The sequence below is a fragment of the Chanos chanos genome, chromosome 1, assembly GCF_902362185.1.
Source record: "Chanos chanos chromosome 1, fChaCha1.1, whole genome shotgun sequence".
NCBI lineage: Eukaryota > Metazoa > Chordata > Actinopteri > Gonorynchiformes > Chanidae > Chanos > Chanos chanos.
In genome coordinates, this window is record NC_044495.1 from 17,201,311 (window position 1) to 17,221,151 (window position 19,841).

General features: G+C 42.6%; 1 protein-coding gene across 1 annotated transcript in view; it reads left to right on the forward strand.

Annotated features, from left to right (window-relative positions):
* cacna1c (calcium channel, voltage-dependent, L type, alpha 1C subunit) overlaps window positions 1-16,222 on the forward strand; it is a 128,132-nt gene extending 111,910 nt beyond the window's left edge. Inside the window, exons 26-48 of the mRNA XM_030766455.1 lie at window positions 174-320; window positions 505-706; window positions 867-1,025; window positions 1,157-1,267; window positions 2,679-2,762; window positions 6,757-6,804; window positions 7,802-7,939; window positions 8,509-8,574; window positions 8,689-8,780; window positions 9,145-9,301; window positions 9,570-9,697; window positions 9,848-9,944; window positions 10,028-10,130; window positions 10,284-10,385; window positions 10,462-10,589; window positions 10,706-10,846; window positions 11,760-12,100; window positions 12,305-12,331; window positions 13,427-13,555; window positions 14,081-14,199; window positions 14,975-15,072; window positions 15,241-15,582; window positions 15,884-16,222. Of these exons, the coding sequence (XP_030622315.1) occupies window positions 174-320; window positions 505-706; window positions 867-1,025; window positions 1,157-1,267; window positions 2,679-2,762; window positions 6,757-6,804; window positions 7,802-7,939; window positions 8,509-8,574; window positions 8,689-8,780; window positions 9,145-9,301; window positions 9,570-9,697; window positions 9,848-9,944; window positions 10,028-10,130; window positions 10,284-10,385; window positions 10,462-10,589; window positions 10,706-10,846; window positions 11,760-12,100; window positions 12,305-12,331; window positions 13,427-13,555; window positions 14,081-14,199; window positions 14,975-15,072; window positions 15,241-15,582; window positions 15,884-16,222 (3,298 nt within the window). The remainder of the gene's footprint in view (window positions 1-173; window positions 321-504; window positions 707-866; window positions 1,026-1,156; window positions 1,268-2,678; window positions 2,763-6,756; window positions 6,805-7,801; window positions 7,940-8,508; window positions 8,575-8,688; window positions 8,781-9,144; window positions 9,302-9,569; window positions 9,698-9,847; window positions 9,945-10,027; window positions 10,131-10,283; window positions 10,386-10,461; window positions 10,590-10,705; window positions 10,847-11,759; window positions 12,101-12,304; window positions 12,332-13,426; window positions 13,556-14,080; window positions 14,200-14,974; window positions 15,073-15,240; window positions 15,583-15,883) is intronic.
* The last annotated feature ends 3,619 nt before the right edge of the window (window positions 16,223-19,841 follow it).

Here is a 19,841-nt window from a genome sequence, read left to right on the forward strand (position 1 = left end):
TCTTGAAGTGAAAGACAAAATCCATGCTAACACAGTTGTATACTCTCTTAGTTTTAGTCTTTCTCTCTCTCTCTCTCTCTCTCTCTCTCTCTCTTTCTCTCTCTCTCTCATACTGTGTGTGTGTGTGTGTGCGCGTGTGTGTGGGTGTGTGTGCGTGTGTATTTGTGTTTCAGGGGGTCCTACATCCTCTATAAGGATGGGAATGTGGGAAAGCCTCTGAGAGCTCCCCGGACGTGGGAAAACAGTGACTTTAACTTTGATAATGTTCTGACCGGCATGATGGCTCTATTCGCTGTGTCCACCTTTGAAGGCTGGCCAGGGTCTGTAGGCACCGCAAACACAAATGTCAAAATTCACATGCGTGCGCGCACACACACACACACACACACACACACACACACACACACTCACACTCACACACACACACACACACACACACACACAGACATTCCCCTTCAGGGCTAAGTAATAAGAGTATGTGTGTGTGTGTGTGTTTTTCCCCAGGCTTCTGTATAGAGCCATAGACTCACATGCTGAGGATGTTGGCCCAATCTACAATTACCGTGTTGTCATCTCTATTTTCTTCATCATCTATATCATCATCATTGCCTTCTTCATGATGAACATATTCGTGGGTTTTGTCATCGTCACATTCCAGGAGCAGGGAGAACAGGAATATAAGAACTGCGAGCTGGACAAGAACCAGGTATAGGGAATCCGTTTTGGGTTTTGGGTTCTGGGTTTGGGGCAAGTCTCCTCAGCAGTTTGGTGTCTTTGGACAAATAAAAGTATGAAAACGTGTGGTTTGTGGCACAATATGATCTGAATCTGTGTGTCTTTGTGTCTTTGTCCGTGCCATGGCACAGCGGCAGTGTGTGGAGTATGCTCTGAAAGCAAGGCCACTACGCAGGTACATCCCGAAAAACCCATACCAGTACAAGGTGTGGTACGTGGTCAACTCCACCTACTTTGAGTACCTGATGTTCACACTCATTCTTCTCAACACCATCTGCCTTGCCATGCAGGTAAACCTTGTGACTGCCAGATGTATGTATGTATGGATCAATGGATGGATGGATGAATAGATAGAAGGATAGATGGATTGACTGACGTAAGATTAAAGCTGATATTTATTCTGTGTTTTTCCTGTGTACAGCATCATGGTCAGTCACAGTCCTTCAACAAAGCCATGAACATCCTCAACATGCTCTTCACTGGCCTCTTCACCGTGGAGATGATCCTTAAACTCATCGCCTTCAAGCCAAGGGTGCGTGTTGAATTTCACACTGAACAGATAGCTAGCTCTGATACACAATACAGTCAAAACTACTGTATCTCTTATAAGAACTAGACTGACAGTTACTTCTAACAGCCTTAAAGCTTGTTCTTATTCAGACCATCGACACAACTAACTGTGATATAATTCATTTGGCCAACGACAGAGCAGAGGTATTGACATAACCCTGAGTGTTCTCAGTTATTGTGATCTGTTGTATATTGTTATTTATTTAATCAGTTCAGTATTGACATGCAGACATAGCAGATACTCACGCTACTCTAGCTGCTCAGAGGAATCCTTCTCACCTGGCATTCCATCTGGAGCAAATAAATAACAAATATATTTATGTTTCATTAAACATGACTGTGATGTATTATTTATTGTTAGAAAGTGATGGCTTACCTTAGGGACCAAAAAATGAGCATAGTACCTACAAGTTACTGTCCATTACAGCAAAACACTGTGAGTTGTTGTTTATTGAATTATTTGAGAGAGATCTCTGTAAACAACAGTGATCTTAAGGTCACTGCAACATTTTCTCTTGGATGTTGTGCTAACAATCCAGTAGAGCATTCAAAGTGTCCATCCTGATTTTAGGTGTGAAAAACTCACAGGGTTTTGAATTACGTGACACATTGTTTTTGTATGATAACTAACCTTTCAGATGTTGCCTGAATTGTTTACATTTTCTAGCACCCGGGTTCATTTAGAAATGTTAATGTGTGTTCTTCCAGGAAATGGCTACATGTCTCCAGGTCCAACTGTAAATAACCGTATGAGTCTGAAACATTGTTGATAACACTGACTTGTATAATTCTGATGACAGTGTGAGGCTGATGATTTGGAAAGTGAAATGATAAGAAAAGTCCTAGGATTAACCCTTAGTCTCTCTCTCTCTTTCTCAGTAATGCCGTTTTCCTGTAGTAGATGACTGGGTTTGGTGGGGTTAGTGATAAATTGGTCGCAGTGATAAGAATCTTCTGAGAATACCTTTTCTTCAGGTCCATCATTATGCTGTCTTTCCTCCAGAGCTCTCCTACCCTCTGCCCCTCTGTATTCCTCCCCAAAGCAGAGAGAGTAGACACAGGCAAAATCTCCAGTCTACACAGCCAGTGATCCTGCTTCAGCTAGCAATCCAAAGCTCTACTCACAATCACACCATTTATTGCCCTTCTGCTCTAGAAAATCCACATATACAAGCTGTGTTTCAGTCAGATGCAAAGCCACTGCACTGTCTCTGGGATATATTGGGTTTGGCCTTGAGAGATACGTTTAATTTGACAGCTAATCTGGCCCTAAGTGCGTGTGGAGCACAACTAGCTGTATAGCACTCTTCCATATAATAATGCCTGTCTAACTGCCCTCTCTCACCCCCCACCTACCCCCTCATCCTGTGTAGGGTTACTTTAGTGATCCCTGGAATGTTTTTGACTTCCTCATCGTAATTGGCAGCATTATAGACGTCATTCTGAGTGAGATCAACGTAAGTACATTGCCACCTCTCTCTCTCACTCTGTCTTACTTTCTCTTTCTCTCTCCAACTCCCTGTCTTTCTTTTCTCTTTCTGTCTCTCTGTCACTTTCTTTCTTTCTCCTCCATCTGTCCATCTTCCTACCTGCAGTGTCCATCTTTTGTCTTCTTCTCTTTTTTACTCCTCTTGTCTTTCATACTTCGTCCCTGTTTCCCACCTGAAGTTCCACCTCTTTTCCTGTCCCCTACCCCTGAAGGCGAGATGGTGGCTTACCACTATGGTTTCCATCACCATGGTGGCATGGTATTTCTGTTGTGTGATTAGAACTGGTTTTAATGAGAGAAATATAGAGATAGGAGGGAGAGAGAGAGAGAGAGAGAAAGAGAGAAAAAGATGGAGAGAGAGAGAATTAGAGGGCATTAGAGATAGAGAGAGAGAGCAAGAGAGCACAGTTGTTTTTCTCTTTAAGGCTGTGATGATGTGATATATCACTGTGACTAACACTGTGACTAATGGAAGAGCTCTGCCTGTTCTCTTCGTTCTGTGTTATTGATGACGTTCTTTTCCCATGATCAAGCATGGCCAACTGTAGGTCCTCTGTCATTTCTTGGATTTTATTATTTATTTTTCACATTTTCCACGACTGTTGCTTCATTTTGACTTTTCCCCTTTTCTTCAATGAATCAAAGTAAGCATTCATATATAACTTTTTCCTTCTTATTTTCCCTCTCTCCCTTTCTTTTCCTTTCATTTTTTTCTTTTGATTTTGGTTTTGTTCTGTCTCTTTTCCACCCAATACAGCATTATTTTGTTGATGCATGGAACACATTTGATGCCCTTATTGTTGTGGGCAGCGTTGTTGACATAGCAATCACTGAGGTGAACGTAAGTAACCCCAGCCCTCAGAATGTCTGCCTGCTCCTCTCTCTCACCCGACACAATCAATAGAAATAACACTATTGCATTGTCTCAGCACCCTGGTTGATGAGTTTGACTTTTGTTTTCCCTTCTTTTACTCTGTGCTTTCTACCAGAGCACACTGAGCCTTGACTGACTCTGTATAGCATGAGCAAGCAGGGCTATATACTCTGCCCGTCCTCAGAGCAGATATGACCATGAAAACTGAAGTCAGATTTACATTAGAAAAACGTTTATTTATACTTTGCTGAAGGTGTCAGGAATCCAGATACTGGAAATGAGCAGAAAGTTCTGTTTCGCTTTCTTATGAAGGGGCTTTCAGTCCTTACCGATTAGAGCATACATTAGGAAATAGATCTTTAACATTATTCTGCCTTCAGAATGCTGAATATCCATTACCACAGTATTAATCAGCAGTTTGGTTCCCATGAACATCCGAACTGTCTCATTTGTTCTTGGCAGAATTCACCTTCAAAAGATGAAACATCAAAAATGGTTTCAACAGAGGTCAGAAGAATATCCGATTCACTGAATTTAAATTAGGATCTCGTTTAAAAACTAGTCTTGGATTAACTGTCTTTTTTACAGACCTGGCACTGAGGTTTGATTTATGGTAGGCTGTATTTAAAAAAAAAAAAAAAACTTCGGTTAAGTGCTCCAAGAGCAGAGGCCTTACTGACTCTTTCTCACATGCTAACTATGGAGGCTGTTGTGCAGTGACATTTTCACTCTCACTCCATGATGTGTATTAATATGAGGAGAGCTTTCATGGGAGACCCATCAGTATATTGTTGATCTCTCTGAAAGGGAAACTTTCTGCTCTAGAAAAGTCGAGGGCTTGTTATGATTGGTAGCTGACTCAGACACAGAGACGTATACAGAGTTATATGCCTTGCTGTGCTATACAGCCCTTACACTCTGCACTGCACTCTGAGTTTGGTTTGATCTTCCTTTTTTAGAACCTCCCTTCATTTTCAATTCAGTCTGAATTTAAAGCATGACATTAAAAGAGCATTGTGTTTGCATTGTCCTTTTAGTTATCTTTTTGGGTTTTTGGGGGTTTTTTTGCTTTGTTTTGTTCCTTTTTAATTTTCCGTTGGTTTGTTTTTTTGTTTGTTTGTTTGTTTGTTTTTTCTAAAGAAACGCACAGTACTTTTTTTGTGATAACCTAGCAATTGTTGAAGGTAGATGATCAGGAAGTCTCATTAGCAGATAGCACATGCTCTGATATGAGGTGAGAGGCCAGCGGTCAGTCAGATAGAGTCCAGCATTTCATGCTCTCCACCACAGATCAGCCTGAAGCAGGAGTGCTAGGCTGACTACATAGTCGGTGGAGAACGGTGAGGTAGTAGTACTGTTAGTGGTGCTATTGTCCTGGCGATGCCACATTGCATCCTTCCTCTGAATGCCTTTTTCTCTTCTATCCATCTGAGCTGATCCTTCCACTGCACCCCTTTCTCTTTATGAATGTTTTTTTCTTTCTCTGTCCTTCCTTCAGTTTGTGCTGTTTCTGTTCATCTCTAATGGCAGCAGGGTAGCCCTGGTCTCTGGCTGCATGACAACTAGCAATGGCACCAATTACGGCCCTACATTCTTCTAAACAATGAAGTCTTCCAGGCATTTCATTCTACAAAAAAGGAGCATTCAACAATCTGAGCATTGTGTAATTACTGAAATCCGAAATGCAGCATTCATAAATAAATCTGGATTGAAACACTGATTTGTTGATGTTTACAGTGAGCCAGAGAGCTGTGGTACCTACAGATTTCAGAAAGACTGCTGTAATGCAACGTGAGACACTCACTTTGTGACAGTTCAGTTTCTCAAGACACAGTGTCTATTTTGTGCAACAATTTGTCACATCTGCAGTCTCACAGTTGCACAGTTGGAATGTGTTTTTAGATGCTGTGATGTTTGTGTACAGTGTGCATGATTAGGGTTGCCAGGTCCTCTGCAGCTCTTAAGCATGAGCCTTTCTGACAGAGCGATTTCTGGCTAACTAAGCTATTATCAATTGCTAAACTAAGGCAAACGAAGGGTTACTTTACTGTGGAGTAATGATAAAGTGAATTTACAATTTAAAGTCTGGTTTGAATCGAATTTAGCCTATTGCATGCAATTCCTTATGCAGCTCTGCACACATCCCCTCTTCAACTCTCCTAACACACACACACACACACACACACACACGCACACACAGACACACACACACACACACACACACTGAGGGAGAAAGAGAGACCTTACAGTGCTCCCTCCTTCCATAGCAGACACATTCACACTCTTGTGCATTAAACAGATAGTCAGGGATAATACATGGACTCATTACCTGTATTCAGACTTGAAGAGCATTCATAGCCCTCAGTCAGTACACACTATGAAGAACACAGATCACAGCTTCTTGTTCTCATCCTTTAAACATCATTTTAAAACCCACCAAAATGCCCCCCACCTCACAGTCGTACCCCACCCCCCACCCCATCACTGAAGGTCTGAAAGGTGGCATGAAAGCTCCCGCTGCCACTCTGTGTTTGGCAGGGTTAGGCCTCATGTTAATGTAACTGTTATGGAGTTCAGTGTTCTCAGAATTTTAGCTGTCTGACGTTAGTCAGTGGGCCTTTCATTTCACCCCCATATCATCTGAGAATCAGGAACTCCTTCAGTAAACACACACTACTATACTCCAGTGTCCCACACACATGCTTTTGTGTGTGTGTTTGAGTTTGTGTTTCTGAGAGGAGATCTGAATCTCGGTGTGCTGTAGTCAGTTTCCCCTCAGTCAGCCTGTGACAGCAGTATCACTGGTGGCCAGTGGATGGCTGCATCTCTCAGGGATCATACGCTACACTGACCCCTCTGGCAGAAAGACAGACGTGCTATAGGAGGTGTCTCATCCCAACACACACACACACACACACACACACACATACATAGATATGCATATACACAAACACACACACATACATACATGTATGAACCCAAACACACTCCACACAACTTCGACACATACACTCACACTACCCTGTCCAAGGTGCTGTGTGGGGTGTCAGCCCTGCTATAGCGTTGATCTGTGTGCCTTTCTTTAAAGCCAGCAGACCACTCCTCGACCACCCACTCCTCTGTGGTAAGACCAATGGTACAAACCGACGGTAAACTCCGCCTCCTGCCCCGCACACCCACCATCCTCATCTGCACTCCCCCCTCCCACGTCACTTCTTTCCCTCCATCACCCATACTAGCATGCCCTCCCCATCACTGTGGCATTGGGCTTAAGCAGTGTGTCATTGATTCATGTTGTATGTCCATTGCCTAGCTCCCCTATGAGTGACGCCTCTTCGAAGCTTTGTGGTTGGTGTGCCATGATCATGTGAACATACTGCTCTCTGTGTGTGACGTAGTTGCTCCCTGTCTTATCCACAACCATCTTTTCCAGAGGGCGCGTGGTTTGTGGTTGTAGGCAGTGCTGGTGGTTTTAGGGAAAATGGCTGAGCCAGGGCAGATCACACTCTCACTCTGCAGTTTGTAGCATATTGTGTACATATTGTATGAAGCTGTTGTTGAATACCACACAGTCACGAGTCTCTGTTTCAAATGATCAATGAGCTGTAAAGTTCATTTTGATTTTATTTAGTTACTAGATTTTTTTCATATTTTCATTGTATTTAAATTGTGTAATTCATCATTTCATTTGCAGATCTTTTGTTAGCTGTGGTTTGTGCTTTTGAAACTCTTGTCTCTTGTCTACTCTTGTCTTCAGTGATTCTGTCAGATTTACTGTTGCTGTAGTAGTAAAAGTCTGTGTTGCACTGATTGACATGATAGGTGAAAATAGCACATCTTCATTACATGCTGAGAGTGAGAGTAAAGTGATTCTCTAGAGGAAACTGCCCTCTGTCCATTTGGACTATCACCATTTTTCATGAAACCACTAGAGTTGTCAGCCCCATTCTCTCCTAATGTCTGCACAAGGTCTTTTATTTCAGACATTAATTTGTGTCTGTGTGTGTATGTTTGTGTCTGTGTGTGTATGTTTGTGTGTGTCTGTGTCTGTGTCCTGTGATTATACGTGAATGCTGTGTGTGTGTGGGTGGGTGTATGCTTGTATGTGTATGTGTGTGAAACTAAATTAAAAGGGGCTCCAGAATACAGAGGACAATGCGCGGATTTCCATCACGTTTTTCCGCCTGTTCCGAGTGATGAGGCTTGTAAAGTTGCTCTCACGGGGGGAGGGCATCCGAACCCTGCTCTGGACCTTCATCAAATCTTTTCAGGTAAGAACAGACAGACACACACACACACACACAGATGCACACTTTTCCCATCTCTCCCTTGTTCCTTTTTTTCTGTAAAGGTGTGTTTGATACTCACTGGGCATTGCAGACACCAGCTGCAGGGGTCCCAGAATTACAAAATATAATAAAAATTTAGTGAGAATGTTATGACTTTCCGTGGATGGATTTGAGGAGCGTGGTATTAACCTGTGTGTGTCTTACACTATCCCAGAGATGATATCCCAAGTCTGGTAAAAAAAAAAGCAGTGGGTGTCTCCACATGTAGTGGGGAGACATGCAGTAGTCTACACCCTCCCTGACCAGTGTGGGTGTTGTCTAAGTGAGGGGGGTTAGAAATGCTTGGGAATTATACAACATTTAACTGAGAGAAAAGGGGTTAATGAGGCAAAAAAACCAACAACAACATTTCTCTAATGCTTTAAAAGGTTGCTAGAGAAAACAATAACTGATCTTACTTATCATATTATAACAGAACACTTCTCTTTCTGTCGAAATTGTTTTAATTGATTTGTGATCTCATTAGTAATCTTTCTCTCTCTTTCCCTTAGGCTCTACCTTATGTTGCCTTGCTTATTGTCATGCTCTTCTTCATCTATGCCGTCATCGGAATGCAGGTAAGACATCTGACATCCTCTGGTCCCTTGCTCTCTTCATTTCTCATAGTCTTTTGCTCTCTCTCTTATTGCTTTTGTCTGCCTCATCCAGTAATGTGAATGTGTGTTTTTCAGATGTTTGGGAAGATTGCTCTGAGAGACAATAGCCAGATCAACCGCAACAACAACTTCCAAACCTTTCCACAGGCTGTCCTACTCCTCTTCAGGTGATCTCTCTCTGTCTCTCTTTCTCTCTTTTGCTCTCTCACTCTCTTGCTCATGCTGAAGTGAGATTTTTTGACAAATAGCATAGCATGACTTTTTTCACTTTATAAATAGCAGGTGTTCTCTGGGGTTATAATTTTAGAAGTACACATAACTTTATTAAAGTCAAACACTGGTAAAGACTGGGTGTATTGGTGCATTTGTGCATTGAGCTGTCATAGGGAAATGCCCAATGTTTATGCCAGGTGTGTGTGTGTGTGCATGCCAGAGTATTGTATGACATCTGGTGTGTGTTCATGCATGAAGTATGATGACAGTTGTGCATGCACTTAAGAGAGGTAAAGAGCTGTCTGTGCCTGTATGCAGGTGTGCTACAGGGGAGGCCTGGCAGGAGATCATGTTGGCTTGTTCTCCTAACCGACCTTGTGAGAAGGGGTCAGAAGATGTGTCAGTCACTGAGGACTGTGGCAGCAGTTTTGCCATCATCTACTTTGTCAGCTTCTATATGCTCTGTGCCTTTTTGGTGAGTATATATACACAAACATGTACATATACACCCTCTCCTGCTTACTATCTTATCATCTTATTTACCACAACATTATACATGTTAATTTTTTAGGGGTAGGTTTAGGGTTTTATCAGCTTTACCTAACCCGGCAGATGTCCAGTTGGTCCTACGAGATTATTTATTCGAAAAATGGACAACATAATGATGAATAAAAAAAAGAAAAATACATCAAGATTTTCTTTCTTTCTTTCTTTCTTTCTTTCTTTCTTTCTTTCTTTCCCAGATCATTAACCTTTTTGTTGCTGTCATCATGGATAATTTTGACTACCTGACACGTGATTGGTCCATCCTTGGGCCGCATCATCTCGATGAGTTCAAGAGGATTTGGGCGGAATATGACCCTGAGGCCAAGTCAGTTCACTTCCTGTACTCTCTGTGCAATTTAGGTGTCTGTGAGCATGGCAGAATTTCTGTCCCCATGCTTTGTATGGTATCACTGTGTTATGATTACGTGAGTGAATGTGTTATTAGGGATGTAATAACAGTATGAGTGTGTGGCAGGGGACGGATTAAACACCTGGATGTGGTGACATTGCTGAGAAGGATTCAGCCGCCTCTGGGCTTTGGGAAGCTGTGTCCACATCGAGTGGCATGCAAGGTATAAACATCCCGTGATTCTACAGCATTTAACATACCACTTGTGGTGGCCTCTGAATGTCTGTGTGTGTATTCTCTCAACAGCGTCTGGTGTCTATGAATATGCCACTGAACAGCGATGGCACAGTTATGTTTAACGCAACACTGTTTGCTCTGGTGCGCACAGCGCTGCGTATCAAAACAGAAGGTAAGCAACTCTTCACTCATGCAGAAGAGACTGCTATAAAGAGTGTCCCCTCTGCTGGCCCTCTTAATTCTCTGACACTGTTGTTGTTGTTTGTTGTTATTGTTGTTGTGTGTTTGTGTATGTGTGTGTGTGTGTGTGTGTGTGTATGTATAGGGAACTTAGAGCAGGCTAATGAGGAACTGCGGGCCATTGTAAAAAAGATCTGGAAGAGGACCAGCATGAAGCTGCTGGACCAAGTCGTACCACCAGCTGGAGGTCTGTTACAGGTCAAAGGTCAATAAGGTGTCATTGTGATCGGACAGGTGTGAAATGCTTGTTTCTGTTTCCTCAGATGATGAAGTTACAGTTGGGAAGTTTTACGCCACCTTCTTGATCCAAGAATACTTCAGGAAATTTAAGAAGCGGAAAGAACAGGGGCTTGTCGCCAAAGTTCCACCAAAGACAGCTCTGTCCCTGCAGGTGGGACTCCACAGTCCGAGGAATTGCTATTAATGTGACGCTGCTATGGCCATCTCATTCACTTGTGGCTGTTTGTGTGTGTGTGTGTGCGTGTGTGTGTGTTCACACATGAGCAGGCAGGACTACGGACGCTGCATGACATGGGCCCTGAGATCCGTAGAGCGATATCGGGAGACCTGACTGCAGAGGAAGAGCTGGAGAAAGCCATGAAGGAGACAGTGTGTGCTGCCTCTGAGGATGATATCTTCAGGGTAAAGGTCGGCCAAACGAACTCAAATACACACACACTCACACCCTTCGTATGGGGCTTGGTCGTCGCTTCTGCTGGGCCGCTTCTACTGGACCTGAGCTACATACCCACTGCATCTGTCATTGCTCTCAACATGCATATATCCTAATAGTAATACTGGTGATGTAAATAGCTGCAGTAGCATTAACAGTGATCTGTATGATGTAGCATGTTAGGTTATGTTCTGATCTTAAATGTGAGAGACACTAGTGATCAGAGCGTTCAGATGAAAAGTTGCTGCATTATATCTGTCCATCTGCACTTCGCAGTCATCCATCCCACTACAGAAAAGCCAGGACAAATTACAGGCAGAATGGCTTTACAGAGCAGTTATAATGTCTAAACTGAATGGAGAGACTGTTTAACACAAACGTAATGCTAACCTTATTGGTGTAACACAAAGCTCTTAGATGCAAAAACGAGAGATGTCCCATACAGAACTGCATGGGAATGGTTTTTCTTATAAGATACCAGTTTTTATGAATGATTTACAATGGAGTTATTTCCTGATAATAGACATTATGGCTCTCTGCTTGCTTAAGTATTTATCTGTGCGTCGCTCATAGATGTATAGGAATGTGTGAGGTAACATACAGAAGAGTGCATGGTCTATAAGGTATTATATTGAAGGGAGGACTACCTACTCTATATATAGAGAGAGATAGATAGATAGATAGATAGATAGATAGATAGATAGATAGATAGATAGATAGATAGATAGATAGATAGATAGATAGATAGATAGATAGATATGTCTATATCTGTGTGTGTGTGTGTGTGTGTATGTATGTGTATATATATATATATAGAGAGAGAAGATGTATGTTGTGTGCTCTTGTGTATGCTGAATCTGTTCTCGCTCTCTCCTTCCCCTTTGTTAGCGAGCTGGTGGCCTCTTCGGAAACCATGTCGGCTATTACCATCAAAGTGATGGGCGTAGCTCTTTCCCACAGTCTTTCACTACACAGAGGCCACTGCACATCAGCAAGGCAGGAAGCCCATGTGAGGGTGAATCCCCATCCCACGAGAAATTGGTGGACTCAACCTTCACCCCCAGCAGTTATTCTTCCTCAGGCTCCAATGCCAACATCAACAATGCCAACAACACTGCGATTGGTCACCGCTACCCCAGCCCTGCCATCAGCACTGTGGACGGGCACAGCGGCCCACCACTCACACCCGTCCTACTTCCACGGCCTGCATGGTGCTTCCCCACCAAGAGGTAACAGTCCTAGACCGCTGAGTCCACTCATACAGCTTTTGTTACATACAGTTCTGGGTTTCAGGATTGAGGATGATGGCCATCCTGAGGCCACAGTGAGCCAGTAAGCACAGTGCTCATAGATAGTTAGCACTGAAGAGTGTGAGATGAGTAACTCTGTCCCTCTATCTCTCCCTCACACACTGCTGCCATCACTCTAACCAGGACCTGTCTCTATGACACATTCATGCGGTATGTTTCTCTCTGGGAAAGAGAGAGAGAGAGAGAGGGAGAATGTCTTGATGTTGATTAGACGTCAGTATGGAAGCCAATTGCAGCCCACATCCATACCAGGGTGGATCTTTTAAAAACACACACGCGCACACACACACGTTCTCACACCACACATATGCATGCACACATATCACAAGACTGTAATCTGTATCCCTTTATACTTCTGTGTGGGCTCTCACTTTGAAACTTTCATCTTTACAACAATCTTAGACCAAAGTCAATCAAGATCCACCCTGAGCATAGCGCTACTGTTTGTGAGTGGCTTTCCTCGTAGAGGACAGTGCTGAGGCTGATAGCATACAATTCATTCAGTTCTGTTGCTAGCTCTCCCCATAGACTACAGCATTAAATGTGCTCAATTAAGCTTCTTTTCGCCTTTTCACTATCTTTCCATAGAAAACAGCATTAAGAGTGATAGCTTAAGCTTCTCTTAGCTCTTTCACTAGCTCTGTCCATAGAGTGTAGTGTAAAGTGTGCTAACTTAAGCTTCACTCAGCTTTGTTATTGCTTCTCCCCTGTGCAGCACAGTGTGTAGTGTTCTCTCTGAAGCTCCTACAAGCCGTGTGAAGCAGGAACACCAGTGTGTCAGTTCATCCCATTGTTGAGTAGAAACTGGTGTCACTGTGCCCCATGAAGGAAACTCTTTACCTCAGCCTTCCGTCATAAAGATAGTGGGAGATGGAAAGAAGCTATGAACAATTTACCCCCAGAACTGTTTATGACAGAAAGGTCATCAGCACCTTGGCCTGGTCTGTATCAGATTTTACAGGTTGGGAATGTTTCATAGCATGGTGGACTATAGTGTTCTCCTCACATAACTGGACACAGTTCTAGGAGGCTTTATGACGGAGGATGCAAGTAAAGTGCATGTTAGGTTTTAGTAAAATGTGAGTGCTCTTGGTATCACCTCCTTGCCAGCTTTGCCTTCAGGCTTTTTGCTTTAGATCTTTTGTCTTCGCTTAAGAACCGTGGTCTAAGAACTGCGTTTTGACCTTAACTGTGTGTGTGTGTGTGTGTGCGCACGTGTATGTGCATGTGTGCGTGTGTGTGCAGCTCAGACTCCAGTGACAGCCGGCTTCCCATTATTCGTCGTGAGGAGGCGTCCACGGAGGAGACATTTGATGAAACATTTGCAGATGAGAGAGAGTACCGCAGTGATCAGAACATTCTGTCCTCTGAAATGTACTGTTCCTGTCCTTTTTCTTCTCCTCTGCCTTTTCTCTCCCTCTACACTTTATTCTGTTCCTCTGTGTTTCCTCAGTGCTTCTCTTCTCCTTTCTTAATTTATGATCTACTTTTATGGTCTACTTTTACTTGTTAATCATCTCTTTGATTCTTTAATATGTGAAAATTAATTGTCCCTCCTTGTTTAATATTTCACTCCACTCTTCAAAGCGTTTGTCTCTTTCATAATGTATTCTAACATGTGCCCTGTTTATGTCATACTAACTCAAATTCAACTCTATTCAATTTCATTAATTCTCTGATCTTAAGTATACATATAATCTCATTAGTTTAAGCTCAATGGTGTATTTTATTTTTTTTTTTAGTACTGTTTGCCAAAGCATCAGTTTTTGTGTTGTTATCATATGACTCCACCATATCTCAGATATATACCTGTACCTTTGTGCGCATGTGTGTGTGTGTGCGCGCATCTGTGTGCATGTTTGTGTGTTTGTAATCATTTGTATGTTTGTTTTGGAGCAGGTTAGAATATCAGGATGAAGAATGCAAACAACTGGCACCAATGGAGGAGGGAGAGGAAGGGGAGGAGCAGCGGCCATGGCAGTCTCCCAGACGAGCCTTCCTCTGCCCTACTGCACTGGGTAGGGAACACACACCTACAGAGACCAGTCATAAACACTGAGGGGCCAGTTTTTTTAGATAAGAAATAAAATTTGAAACTGTCATTTGAGCCAGCCATATTCTACACTATTGATAGCTCCTTTTGCTTGTGCTAGAGCTAAGTCACTCCAGTCTGAAGACTCAGTTACAGCAGCTTCCTAAAGGTTACTGTATGAACAACCACCTGGACTCTTGCTTATAATGAAAATGAACAAGGAACCATCCACGGGTTTTGTTCCTTGTCTTGAGTCTGATTCCAGATAGTCAGAGTCAGCAGGGTTTAAGAATGAAGTTTGAACCGCCTTGTAGACAGTAAGACTTTGGACTTGTAAGGGCTGGTTAGTGCATGTGGACACGAGTAACTGAAGCACAGCTCAACACGATAACCTAGACAGAAATTACAATGGTAGACCATATTTTTAAAGAATTGAATAATTACTAACTGTCACTAACTCTCACTTGTAATGGGGCAGGTGTTTAGTAGACAGATGGAACCATTATGTAGTTAGTATCTGACTGAATTGAATGAGAAATGGAATGAGAAGTACATCAGGGCATCTTTGATTACTAAAGGCCAAAATTTAGAAAACCAAAAGGTGGGGACTACTATTATTACATTACTACTATCGGGAGGGGGCTGGACCCATTATACAGCATACACCCTAATGTACACATGAAGTAATTTTGAGGCCCAAAATGGGTAGATCTGACTCAACCATACCCTAAACTCTGTACCAAACCCATGCGCACTTACAGGGCGACGATCTTCCTTTCACCTGGAGTGTCTGAGGAGACAAACAAGACCAGATGTGTCTCAGAAAACAGCACTGCCACTGCACCTAGTTCACCATCAGGTTAGTGCTGCCACACACACATACACACAACCACAGATCTCCCATAACACACAAATAGAAACACAGATCTAAAATAACTGTCTATAACTATAATATAATTTAAATGTACCTCTCTCTATGAACCTTATTCATAAAAAATAACGCTTTCAAATGTACATACACGGACAGGCTCTGGCAGTGGCAGGTTTGAGTCCGTTGCTAAGGCGGAGTCACTCTCCAACGTTATTCACGCGCCTGTGCTCCACTCCTCCTGTGAGTCCTGGGGCACGTTCGCGCGGTCAGCTCTACCAGCCCGTACCAGCTCTGAGACTGGAGGGAACTGGTTCCTATGAGAAGCTCAACAGCAGCCTGCCGTCTGTTAACTGCAGCCCCTGGTACAGGGACAGTAATGGAAACAGCATGGCCAGCTCTGGGCGACCCCCACGGCCTGTCTCACTCACCGTGCCCTGTGTAGGGGGGAAGGACTCGAGCTCACATTCACATGGCAGTGCAGGCAGCCTGGTGGAGGCAGTAAGGACATCTTCAGCTCTCTTTCTGTCCTCTGCTCCTCTGCCTCTTCTCCTCTCTCAATTTTTAGCTCTCTTTCTCTCTAGTCAAAAGCATTTGTTAAATATTTCTATTAAACTCCAGTTCCCATGATTCATAATCTTTATTTCTCTCCCCCTCTCCCACCCACCTGTCTTTCTTACTCCCTCTGTTCCTCCCACCCTTTCTTCCCTCCCTCTTTTCTCCATCTCTCTTTTCGTTCTCTCTTTTCCTGCCCTCCTCATCCCCCCTTGCCCCCCCCAACAACTCACCTCCCCTTGCCCAGGTGTTGATATCAGAGGGACTGGGACTCTATGCACAGGACCCATCCTTCATTGAAGTAACTAAGCACGAGTTGGCCGATGCATGTGATATGACAATAGAGGAGATGGAGAACGCTGCTGACAACATTCTTAATGGCAACAGTCAGCCGAGTCACAACGGAACCCTGCTTCCCGTCGTACACTGCAGAGAGGCCGCAGCCCAGGAGTCCTCGCACGGGGACGATGCTTCAGAGAGAGAGGAGCTTCTTGGGGGCACTGGCTCTGAAGACGAAGCAGGGACAGGCCAGCGGAACAGCAGCTTACTGGAAGATGAGGACATGGAGTGTGTGACCAGTTTATAGGGACATTTACAGCACAGAGACTCTGTCTCTCTCACTCTCTTGTGCTCTCTCACCGTCTCTGCTGACACTGGCGGCCCATAGCCTGAACTGTTAGTTTGAACATGTATTTATTTTAGAATTACTATGCTTTTATCAGTTAATGAGTAATTTTATTTTGATGAGCGTGTATGTGCGTATCTGTGTGTGTGTATCTTTGGGTGTGTTTCAAAAGTGCCTCACAGTTTCTACATCCTTGGGAGGATTTTAGTAGGTCAGGAAAAATGGAAGCAAAAAAGAAAAAAAAAAGAACAAAAAACAAATGGACAAAATGTGAGTGAATGGCTGCAGTGAGTGTGTTTTTGCTTTGCTCTGATGTATGTCTCTGGCCGCCAGGCAGACGGAGAGGTGCAGGGTGAGTTTGTGCTATTCACTTAAGCTGAGGAGCTGCTGCCAGGGGGTGGGTTGCTGGGGAATGCCACTCTCTCCTCTTTAATCCTCCTCTTCCTGTCAAGCCTCTGTGTGGGACCACTGTGTGAGGGAGAACACAGTGTACACTCACACACAGTGTGTGTGTATCAGAGGTGTGTGCGTCGGGATGAAGGGGGTCATCAGCCGCTTGGGTTTGTGTGATGGACAGAGCAGAGAGACTCTTTTACACAGGAGGAAAGAATCCCAGTCATCTCCTGCATGCTCTCTACAACCTCCTGCGTTTCACAGGAGAAGGAGTCCACTTGGGCTGATCCTGACCCGAGGAGAGTGCCCTCTGCTGCCATATACCTCTCTCTCTCTCTCTCTCTCTCTCTCTCTTTTTTTTTTTTTTTTTTTGGAACCATAAACCATTTGGCATAGTTTTTGAGTGGTTGTAGCTGTAGGTAACTGTGCTGAGACAATGACTGTCTGAGCTCTGTTGGGGAGAGTCGACACTCCGTATTCATACCAGTACCTTCTGAGGATCTATTCACAGACTCTTCTAGGGTGCATTATTATTATTATTATTATTATTATTATTATTATTATTATTATTATTATCGTTATTGTCGTTATTATTATTATTATTATTATTATTATTATTATTATTATTATTATTATTATTATTATCTCCAGGCCAGCCTTTATCTTTATTTTCAGGTTATTTGTCTTTGTTTGCACAGAAATGGGTGCTGGCCTCTACCTGATTTCTGTAAGAAGTCTATGCCATTTGGTTGAGTGTTGCTCCAACAGGTTGTTGTATTTATTTATTTATTTTGCTCTCTGTGTTTGGAGTGGGGTGACTCTGTATTGCTGTCTACAGTTGAATGGGGGAAGCGGGTACCACAGGCAGCATGCTCCCAGGGTGTAGTGTTCCCATTGCTGCTTTCATAGTCTGATTGTTGTTCTGAACCGTGAACTACTGAGGTTTTTCCTTTTCACTATCAGCACCATACAGAGAGGCTGTGGCTAAGGGAGCTGTGACATAAGAAAACCCCTGAGGAGAGGGATCCACTACAAATAGTCTGATCCTGGTTTTGTGTGTGAGGTAGCAACAAGGTCCTCTCCTGCATTCTTCTAGAAACTACAACTAAACTAAGATGGAGTGCAAGCAGTGCGCTCTGGGGGAAAAAAAGGGGAGATAAATCATTATTCAGGGACGTGTGGATAGTGCTTCATTTAAGTAACACTTTCTAATGTAGTTCACACAGGGCTAAATATATCATTTTCACTATTATATGATTATCATCAAGATTATGGTTACTTTATTTCTTTCTGTCAGGTGTCCTTAGGCTTCATTTTAGCACTGTATGCATGGACACCATACAATCAGAATCTCCAGTGGGATCACAGAGAATGACCGTTTATGATCTATTATGCAAATATAGTGTTCAAGTGTTCGGTTTCCAGTTGTTGCGTGATCATGATGATGTGGTAAGGAGTGGGGTTTTCCCATTTGTGCAGTGTGAGAGTGAAGCGTACATTTATAAAGTCATATTCTCAACGTAGTGTTTGACGTATTGAAAATCGGAACTTCATTGTGGTTTTTTTTTTTCTTTTGGTCATCCATTTTAGAATGAGACAGTGGCAAATCTAATGTCACTATTTTGCACATCCAAGTACAATATATGTAAGTGACTTATTATCAGACAGCTTTGATCATATTTATACATATCTCAAATGTCTGTGGCAATTTTGACATATTTTCAATGGGTCTTTGAGGCTGATCAAAGATTTTCCAATTAAAAAAAAGCATGTTTAGGTCCTGTGTTGGATGACTGCCAGGTATGTTGTGTAACAGTGTGTGTTAAAGCAGGTGAATGTTTACATTACACTGAAACTTCATCCTAAAGAAAATGCAAAAGCTTGTGAACGATGTAGCCACTCTCACATCCTTGGAGCCCAAATCAAATGTGCCATACATTCAAATGAAGCTGCATCTGCCCAGGGGCACTGGTCAAGGCCGCAATTGTGTGTATGTGTGTGCGTTTTGTTTATGTGTCATGTGTGTAAGATGGAAAAACGAGGATGCGTGTGTGTGTGCGTGCGTGCGTGGGCGTGTGCGTGTGTGCGTGCCTGTGCTTGCATACCACAAGATATGCAAAACAATGCAATAAGTATGACTGTATAGAAGAATCAAAAGAACTATAGTTGTAAAAAGAAAAAGAGATCAATTATTGGAGATAATATATTCAGAATTATTGTTTATTAAGTTACAGATGTTTAAATTGAAGAAACCTGTTATACTTGAAACCAGGTGCATTTCAGTATTTAAAACTCTTGTGCCAGGGTTGTTTTTGACCACTCTCTCTGTCCACTAGTTCTTTTACTTCTGTTGACTGAAATTTACTAGGTGTACATTATTGCATGGGATTCATTCTAGGATTTTAGTGTGTCAAGTTTTTCTTTGATATTTCTGTTTTATCTTGGGAGAAATGATCTAAAATGGAAAACGGCGGTTTTATGTTTCAAATGTAATATGTAAATAGGGACTTAGATATATCTTTCTGAGAGGTGGAAGGACATTAAGGGACACTCGATGTGAACTGATTTTGCATATCTTGTGCTCATCTAGTTGAAAAGTGGCTGTACATTTACTGAGAACAGTTCTTTCCTCCTTTTATTCCTCTCTTTCTCTTTTTCCACTCTGGAGATGAATGATTCCATTTATGAGGCAATCGCTCCTGATGAAAAGTGAGAAAATGACTAATCATATTCATTGGAGTTAATAAAAAAGACTCATTAAGTTGTCTAGATTAGATAATATGGAAAGTAATTATATTTCAGGTGTAATTCTACTGATACCACTACCATTGCATTGTCTTTCCACTGTCTGTTCCGGGAACATAGTATATGTGCAATGCTTTGAACTTGGCTCAGTTGTTCTATTCTGCCCACAGGTATTCAACATTTCAGTGGAGTCAGTTTTATCACAGAGACATTATAGGTTTATGAGAGAGATTTGAGATGCTCTCAGATGAGAAAAATAATATTGCAGTTGCATGGAAGTCTTCAGAGGATGAGTGCTGATCCTGATAGAGTGACCTGAGATGTCTCACTTTACTAGCCATTGATTGTATATTTTTGTAGGCCATACAAAAGGGACGAATCTTTGAAATATAGAGCATATATAACTGAATGACAGGGTAAAACAAACCTTGTAGATCATTCA